We start from the raw sequence: 10,140 nt of genomic DNA, 5'->3' as shown, positions 1-10,140 counted from the left end.
TATAAACTCTAAAATCCTTGACGAGATGAAGATGACACCTTTGAGCAAAAGAGTTCAGAATAAGAAGAAGAAGACTTGGTTCCTTTGCCTTGCTTCATTTCTCTCAGCAAATTGGACTACTCTTCTCAATCTCTAAACAAAACTTGCAAGTTACAATGAACTCCTCCAAATCGGCCCCCCTTCAAGTTTTCTCCTCCACGATGAAACTGAGCTTCGAATAAGAACGAGAAATGGAGAATCAGATGAGAGAGGAAGTCAAAACGGGGAGCATTTGCAGATTCAAATCGAAGGCATTAAAAAGAAAATCAAAGATTGTTGAGATCTGCGACCATGCTGCAAGAGAAGATAAAACACAAAATGGCCGCCCTCCCCTTTCAAAAGTTTGGTTGAATTTATTTAGGATCAAAGAAAGTTGTTGGGAGGATGCACTAGCCGGATTTTTAGGGGTTTAGTGGAGTAGGTAGTTTGAGTGGTGGGGTAGTGGAATGACGTAGATAGGGGACCTGAAAAAAATTAAATAATAATAATAATAAATAAATAAATATTTTTTTTAAACTCGGATAAAAACGGATGTATACATATGTGAATTGGTTTTAAACGCCTATCTCGTTTTAGAGTGTTAAAGGTGAAACTAAAAATTACTTTTGATTCTTTTGATAACTGCTCGGTTTCTCATATAGTTTAATTTGTAATTATTAAATGTGGGACTGTTCTCTGTAAATTGGTAGGACCGGTTTGGCCGAATCATATCAGGTTTGGTTTGATCGAATCAGATTGAACTACTTTGATCGAATCTCACCCATTGATTTGATCCGTTGACTCGACCCGTTAACCGATCCGTTGACTATTGACTTTTTCAAAGATCTCTATCTTGACATTTTTCGACGTTCTGAATCTGTTTATGTAGTTCGTTTTGTCAAATTCTAACTCGAAAGTCATGCTTTTGCATATTTTAGTATTTTACAATGTAGTGATATCAAATAAATTCTGAAATTTATGAACTTAATCTCTGAAATGGTATTATGAAGGTGGTCACATGTCTCCGTATCACTCACCAGTAAGTTTGAATCATCTTTGTTCAGCTCAGCTCGACTCCGCGCGTTCGATGCAAGATATGCGTTCCAATTCCGCATGACCTTGTACTACTGACCGATGGAAGCGTAAGGCTTAATCAGCATCAAATAACTACTATAGGTGTGTCCTTTTGACCTGTTAGGTACTTTTAATATTGTTTGTTATTATATTGTGTGATATATGTACATATATTCGTATTTTGGTTACGTGTATTTGAATTATGACTGACTCTAACTACTGTTGCATTGTTTTAAATATGTACATTTATGCATTTTTATTTCTGCATGGAATCATTTACGAAGAGCATAATCATCGTTCTGATTCTGCATGGGCTCAGCCTCGTTCTAACATCTTCATGAGATATATTCTCCGTTCTGACATCTGCAAGGGATAAATTCTCCATTCTGATTTCTGTTTCTGGTCAGGATCCTCTTCGGAGGGAAAGTCCATATCCTGTTTATCCACGGTGAAAGCTATGGTTACATATTATTGATGTGACACTCTGATGGTTAAATCTTAATGTTACTATTTATGCATTATTTATGTTGTTATATATTTAATGATATATGTTTATTGTATAGGACACACTAAGATTTATAGCTAACTCTGTTTTTGTTTTTCCTTTTTAGATTATTTAGTTACATGACCAGTTTGGCTATCAGATATGTGGTCTCAATTGTATACAATATGAGTTTAGAACTTATTTTCAACCTCTTTAAATGTGGTATGATTTTATTGCTGATTTCATAATTAGTAAATGTTTTGTTAAAAGGATTTATTAAACTGATTTCGCTCGTAAACCATTTTTGTGATCAGCAAGGCTATCATGTTTTAGTCGTAGTTTCTAGATTGGTCGAAGGGGTTACATTATTGTTTCTAGTATTGTCGTTGCCGTTGTGAATCTTAGACGAGAGAAAGCCTCGTTCGTTCATGAAAGTTTCCCTCTTTCGCTCTCCATCGTAAAACAACATTGGTAAGAGACTCATTAGCCTCTAAACTACAATTCTAGAAATTTATGTTATTTTATGATGACCGATCGTTGTTGTATGCGCCGCACGCGTTACTCCTACTCACGAACTTCGTTCGTCACTCGAAAACAAGTATGTATATGATCTATACTCTGACTTGTAAATGTCTCAGCCCAAATCTATGATTAAACCCAATAACAAGCTAAAGCTTATTAGGCTCAACCTGTATGAGTTCAAACTAGTCCAAGCCCAAACCTGGTTAGTCTGGATTAAATTGGATCAAACTAAACTAGTCTAGTTAAGTTGAGCCGAATTAAATCAAGTCAATTTGTTGATTATGTATTGACAGTTAATCATTAATTTTGATTATTGATATTTGACTTTGACTTTGATCGATGTTAACTTTCTTCTTTTGATCTTGACTTTGACATATGGATTTTATATTATTTTACTGATAAGTAAAACATTTCACAATAAATTTATGTAATTATGTATACATTGTCTAAGATTTGTTAGGATAAATATGTGACTACTAAGATATGATCGTACATAGGTTAGGTCTACAAAGTTAAATGTATGGTATCAAAGTTTTTTTTTTAAATACTAGTACTATAGATGAGTCTTAATCATTATATTTATACTTAAAGATATTTTCCGGTATAATCAAAATTATTGTCAGTAAATAGAGGAATATTTTATTAATACTATGTAAGCTTATTTTGGAAGTTTAAATGGATACGATGTCTTGGTGCCAACTCTGCTATGAGATTTAATCTTTCAGTTTAGACCTTATAAATTTATCAGATAAGTGTTAGTTGAGGTCTTAGATTATTCATGATCGTGGTGAACAATTCGACCTTTCACTCATACGAACGATTTCTTGGTAGCCTCAGATCATCTTTTACCTTGAGCAGCCCTGCCGCTCTACGAATGAATCTTCGTTCTACTCAAGATTACTCATGATCGTTTATTGACAATTAATTTTGATTTTGATTCACATTAACTTTCTTCTTTTCACTTTGACCTTGATATATGGATATTATATAATAAAAATATTTCACAATAAATTTCTGTAATCAAATGATGTATACATTTTCAAAAACTTTTTGAGATAAATATGTGATTACCGAGATCTGACCGTGACGTCTAGATTAGGTCTACGAGGTTAATGTATGATATCATAGTTTTTAGTTTTAAATATTTAGACTATGGACGTGTCCTAAACATTATATTTATTCTCAAAGATATTTTTTTGATATATCAAAATTATTGTCAGCGGAGAGAAGAATGCTTTATTAAATACTCTGTCATCTTATTTTAGAAATTTAAATGGATACAATATCCTGGTTCCAGTTCTGATATTAGATTTAAACTTTTAGTTTAGTGTCTTATAGAATTATCAGAATAGTGTTAATTGATGTCGTAGATTACTCATGATCGTGGTTGAATGATTCGACCTTTCTCTCATACGAATGATTTCTTGGTAGCCTCGGATCATCCTTTACCTCGACTAGACCCCCTCTCACTCTAGGAGTGAGTCTTCTTCTCAAGATGATCCTATTTCATCAGATAAAGACGATCCATTATTAAAACCGTGTGTGCTGATATCACCATGATGTCAAAAATATAATTATTTTTCAAAAGTTTTAAAGAACAATCAGAGCTTCTAGTAGTATGCCACTATTACAAAACTGAGACTCACTATCTATTGAGATAATGCCGATTTTGAAGAAAGAAGCTCAAAGATGGTGGCAATCAATTATGTGGTGTGCACGTTAGTATTTGATATAGAAAATCAAATAAAAACTTATGTTTAATTGTTACTCAAATACAATGTTTATTTCACTGAAAATATGCTCAAAGAATAGTAGTAGACTCAGCTTAATGAGAGACGGTCAATAAAATTGTTGAAAATTTTAATACTTTGTAAATATTTTTTTAATACTTTTTAAATTTTAATAATTTCTTAAGTTTTGTTTATATTAAAGATTAAATTAAAATTTAAAATTAATTATACCTTCAGACTCAGCTAAAAAAATTAATTAAATCACTTTATCACATCGTCATTCACGTGTAAATTATTATGTCGTTATAATAGATTATCACATAAACTTTAAATTATCACATCATCATTATAATAGTCAACATTGATCAAAGGATGAAACTAATAAAATTAAATGAATTAAAAAATAAATTTGACATAATTAAAGATAGTAGAATAAAAATTTTGATTTATTATAATGTAAAATTACCCTTTACCAAAAAAGTTAAAATGCTAAAAGTAGTCGTATAGTGATGATTTGTATAAAGAAATAAGGATAAATTATGCATTTAGTATATAAATCATCAGTTTTAATCCGTTTTAGTACTTAAACTTTCAGTTTTTTCAAAAGGCTTAATACAAAAATAAGTGTCTGAATTATGCCTCGAAAACGTTTTAGTGCCTGAAGGATTTTTCGTTAAAAATTGGTGCCTAACGTTTTCTCAATTATACTTTTAGGTGCCCACCGACTATTTTTTTAATTTTTTAATAATAAAAATATTATTTTTAATTAAAAAAGAAAAAATAATTTATTTACAAAAAACATTTTTACTGAAATTATAAAAAAAACCCTATAACTAAAATCTTTCATTTCAACTCCGTTACCAACCGTCGTCGGCCATCTCCAGCCACCATTGCATTGTCGAACGATCACCCAGCTCTTGCCACCCACCCATAGATCAATTGTCATCCTTACCACGACCAAAAATCCCTAAATCTAAAACCCCAAAATCCAAATCATACCTAACATTTAGTTAATTTTAGTTAAATTGAAAATTTTAAACTTTAGTACCAAAATAGGAGTGAGAAGATGGTTAAGTGATGAATGAATTAATTTACTCATAAAAAATACAGTTACGTTTAGGGGTGTTCAAACAATTAAAAAGGCCACTGACCGAACCGTATTACCATGAACCGAATTAATCGAACTTTTTTCTTTAACTGTTTACCGAACCGATTTTTTTAAATATTAACCGAACCGAATAAAGTTTGGTTATTTCGATCAGTTAACTGAATTAACCAAAATTTTTATATTTTTTCTAATTAAATTAATTTGAATATAATAGAAGTATTTTTTTAATTTGGGTTAAAATTTAATTAGGTATTAATAATTTAATGAGTCCAGTGTGTTTAAAAAATAATTGGATCTTAATTCTTAATGGGTTTGAGCTTAAAATATATATTTAATATATATATATAATATATAACATTTAATAATTTTGGTTAATTAGGTTAATTAATCGATTTCGAATCGAATTAACCGTTAATCGAATATAGAATAAAACATTAACCGTTCCCTGACCGAACTAATTAGGTGGTCGACCGAATTAACCGAACTAATTCGGTTCGGTCATTTAATTCGGTTAAAACTAAAAGATGAACACCCCTAGTGCCGTTAAGTATTTAACGGTGAGGTACTAAAGTGAAACAAAAACTAAACATTAGGTGTGGTTTTGAGCAAATTGAAAGTTTAGGTACTAAAAAAATCAAAACTGATAGTTTAAGTACTAAACATATAATTTACCCAAAAATAAGTTAAGTGATTTGATCTAAATGAAATTAGAATCATGACTAAAAGTGATCTGGTTCTGTATGTCTTAAAATATCTATAAAAATATTATTTAAATATTTATAAACTATTTTTATATGTATAATTTAGGTCAAATTTACCTCATTTTCCACCTATCATTTTTGGCTTAATTGTAAAATAATGCCCTATCTAGCGCCATCCCTCTCTAGCATAGTCCAGTCCGTCGTCCCTATCTAGCGTCATCCCTCTCACTAGTATGAAGCGCCCTCAACGAAGCCTAGAAGCCTAAAAGCCTAGAAGCCTATTTGACGAATTTCAGGAGTAGTTGTCGGTGACCTGAAAAAAGGATAGAGATTTGGGCACCTAAAGTACGACACTAACGACCATTATAGACACTTAAATTGATAACATTTATAATGTTAAACATTTGAATGATTCAAAATAAATTTAAACGTCTATTTAAGAAAATCGATATAATTTGAACACTTATTTCATAATTAAGCCATCATTTTTATATCCGTTACATCTCCTAATAAACTCTCGTCATTTCTTTTTTAGTATTATTTTAATTTCTCTCTTAATTTTTGTAAAATCTCTTTTCGTTCTTCACTACCGTCGCCCTCAACAGTTGCCCCTTTAACCCCCTATTTTTCTTTTATTTTTCCTCTCCTCTTCCCATTCAATGACCAGTCCCTTACAATGAAAAAGTCAAACGATGATCAGTCTCCTCTTTTAAATTGTTATTGTAATCGTATTTATTATAAAGGTAAAGTATATTAATGGTCACTGAACTTTTTTAAAGTTTTCATTTAGGTTCTTCAACTTTTAAAATTTGTAATACAGTCCTCCAACATTTATTTTGTTTGTAATATGGTCCCCGACGTTACACTGTCGTTAGTACATTTGCAATATAGTCACTAAACTTTTCAGGAACTTGCATTTAGGTCTCCCAACTTTTAAAACTTACAACACAATCATCAATTTCATTCTAAACCCCAAATTCCTTTTCGATATTAAATTTTCTTTAGAAAATAAATATGAAAATTTTATCTTAAATATTACTATATTATAGTCTTATAAAATCAAAGCTTATAGATATAATCTACAAAACTTATTATAAGAGAAATAAAAAAGAGAATAAACTTTAGAAATTCATATACTAAATAAAAAACCATGAAATTCCTTCCAAATAAAGTCAATAAGTTAATGAATAAAATAATAATTTCATTATGATAATCCCTAATAATTAATTAAGGATTATAGATCTTTATACTTAATGCGTACATGTTAATAATTAATTAATGATTATAAAACTTTAGTATGTACCTATTTGATTTGAAATATGCTACTCTTTGAACTTGTGTAAGTATGATAATCCCTAATAATTAATTAAGGATTATAGATCTTTATACTTAATGCGTACATGTTCATATTTGACTTGCACGTTTATGTATGTGAACCTCATAAAATAGGATAGAATAAATGTATACTATTGAATTTTATAAGCTAAACGTCCATATTGCTTTTGTGTGCATGTTACAAGTTTCTTTATTCGCGATAGGATATCAACATTAATGGAAGAGTCTCAATGAATCATTCGAGTATGATAAATGATTACTTAAGTGGGCATATAAATATTGAAATATTTTAGTTAAGTTTATAAATTTATTTGTATTTTTTTCTTTCAAAAATAAAGGAGCTTCGTTTTTTGTATAAACAATTTTTTAACTTGAAAATTTTACGGATGTTTAACATATTTCATTCAACGGGTTAGTGTCTAGTTCAAACGACCATTGCTTTTTTTAATATAAAGAGACAAGTTTGAACATGCGAATAATAATGTGATCATTATATAACTTTTAATAGTCGGGAACTTGATAAAAAAAACTCTTATGATATCATTTTGTAACTTTTAATAGTTGGTGAGACTTTATAAAATAATATCATGTAATTAAAGGTCATTTATATATTTTAAGCATTTTTTAATTGACTTGTAAACTAGAAGTATTTTATATAAACAAACACGATAAAATAAGTAAATGCACCTTGAGTAGATCTATCTCCTTTGATTAAAGAACTTTTATAAAGGAAATTCGAGATCGAAAAGGAATTTGGGGTTTAGAATGAAATTGAAGACTGTGTTGTAAGTTTTAAAAGTTGGGGGACCTAAATGTAAGCACCTGAAAAATTCAATGACCATATTACAAACGTACTAACCACAGTGTAACATCGGGGACTATATTGCAAACGGAATAAATATTGGAGGATTATATTATAAGTTTTAAAAGTTGAAGAACCTAAATAAAAATTTAAAAAATTCAGTGATCATTACTATACTTTATCCTTATTATAAATGTTATAGTGATCATTACATATATCATTGTAATAAAATAATAATTTCAAGTGATGTTTTTACTATTATATTAGACCATTATTTAAATCGGTACGAGTATTTGAGATTTTGATCAGCCCCAGCGCACCTTTTAGCCGTCCCTAGTCTTAATCAAGGCCAGTCTTACACTTCTTTTGATACTATGATCGTCTTTTAAGGTCAAATCTCTTGCATTGTAATCATTTTTCGAAGTGGCCCATGCTTTTTAAATGCAAAATTTTGAACAAACAAATTGCAATCAAACAACCATATTTATGTGTTGGGGGGGGGGGACTATATTCGGTCTCCAGTTTGTTTGTATATATTTAGAATTTTAGATAGATTATCAGCTGCAAAATCAATTAAGATAATCATAATGTATTTGCGTCCAAATTGTATTTCAAAAAGTACTCAAATTCGATTAAATCATCCACACGTTAATCTTGAATGGTTATCCAGTTAAATTTAGGGTAAACTATATATTTAGTCACTCAATTATCATTTTAGTTTTGTTTTGATCACTCGACTATATTTTTCCCCGAAATCATGCCTACTGTTTCGTTTTGATGTAGACATATCACTATAAGATAATTTCATATCATCATTGAAAAATAAACAAAAATGTCACATGGGCAGTATATTTTTAATGGCAGATGACCAAAACGGAATCAAGCGAAAACAAAATAATTAGGTGACCAAAACAAAACAAAAGTGATAGTCGGGTGACTAAATATGTAGTTTACCCTTAAATTTAAGCAATTTAGTACATCTCACTTGGTAATCAAACTCTATATATCAGAAGTTAAATGAAGGAAAATACAGTTGGGGTATTTAGTAAAGGGAACAGAAAAATCTTAGCTGAGTTTAATTTTTGCCGGTGCAATCTGGCCCACGAATTTAAGGGGAAAGACGCATTAATCACTTGAAAAAGATTATTCTCAACAAGTTCAGCATCCAATGAGAGCTAAAATTATTGCATCCCCAAACATTGTCCAAGAGGGCCCACTGCTTCCAGCTTTATGTCACCAGTTGGGAGTTTAAATCTTAATATTTACTGTCGTTTTTAACCGAAGATGTAATTTGGGTTATAAAAAGTAAATGAAGTGAAATTATGCTTCTTAGTATTCACATTCAATCATATAACAATACCCAAAATTAATGGCATTTGGCAATGAATCAAGGAAAGAGGGTCCACAAGAAAAGAAAGAATATATCCCCTTGATATAACAAAATTTGCAGATATGCTTTCCATTCCTCAAATCATTGCTTACCCAAATGCAGGCTTCCCTCTAAATTTCAACTCCCCGATAGTGTTTTTTTTTATAAAAAAAAACATTTTAGTTATGCCCTCCCACGACCTCTCCATGATTGCAAACTTCCATCCGAGTCTTTTTCAATAAGGTTCTTCTAAGCACCTTGACCATTGCCATTCTCTCTAATGATTTTCATCAATGTCAAACTCTGAATATGAAGTTTTTTCGTCTCCATCTTCTGATTCGGCTTCCGAGCCATCTCCGGTTAAGGTTCAACTGGTTTCTAAACTAGTATCGGACCGACTTCTCGATAAGTTCTTTGATGTGTCGGAATTCAACTTCGATTACTCCAAGAGTGGGATTTGGTCTCCCCCCGTTCAAAGAAGTTTCTTCATGAGCTCCCCTGGGAGAATATTCAATGAACAAGAGATGCTCGAAAGGCTCAAAGTTGTAATGGAAAGCCGTCGTGGTAGTAGAAGATTCAATGCTTGTTTCAACGTATGATCACTATTTCATTCATTTCGACAAGTGGGATTCGACTCGAACTCGGATTAGATTCGAGCGCTTTTGATGAATCTGTTGAACTTGTTTTTGCAGGCATCTTGCTGTTCTTGAAGCAACAGTGAAGGTTTGCTTATTACTCTGATTCATTTCAACAACAAAAGGCAAAAAAACTGAGAAAAGGAAGCAATTCCTTTATGTAAATGTTATAACATTTATGTAGAGAATTGAAGAAAGGTATTACAATGGAAAATATTTCTCTTCTATCATTGATGTGTTTAGAATGTAATTTATACAGAGTTCATGCTAAACTTAAGGAATTACATAGGTATAAAAAAGGAAAGAATTACAACTGTATTGCTGAAAACCTGCTGCACTATCTATTTACATTGATTGAAGAG

At 30.7% G+C, this 10,140-nt stretch overlaps 1 protein-coding gene across 1 annotated transcript; it reads left to right on the top strand.

Annotated features, from left to right (window-relative positions):
* Nucleotides 1-9,436: 9,436 nt before the first annotated feature.
* On the top strand, nt 9,437-9,875 carry LOC120189183. The gene is made up of 2 exons (XM_039192521.1): nt 9,437-9,736; nt 9,836-9,875. The coding sequence occupies exons 1-2, from the start codon at nt 9,437-9,439 to the stop codon at nt 9,851-9,853; spliced, it is 318 nt and encodes a 105-aa protein (XP_039048452.1). The 3' UTR covers nt 9,854-9,875.
* Nucleotides 9,876-10,140: the final 265 nt, after the last annotated feature.

This window comes from Hibiscus syriacus, unplaced genomic scaffold, assembly GCF_006381635.1.
Source record: "Hibiscus syriacus cultivar Baekdansim isolate YM2019G1 unplaced genomic scaffold, ASM638163v2 tig00004072_pilon, whole genome shotgun sequence".
Lineage (NCBI taxonomy): Eukaryota > Viridiplantae > Streptophyta > Magnoliopsida > Malvales > Malvaceae > Hibiscus > Hibiscus syriacus.
Note: the sequence above shows the minus strand (reverse complement) of the source record. Positions and strands in the feature narration are given on the sequence as shown.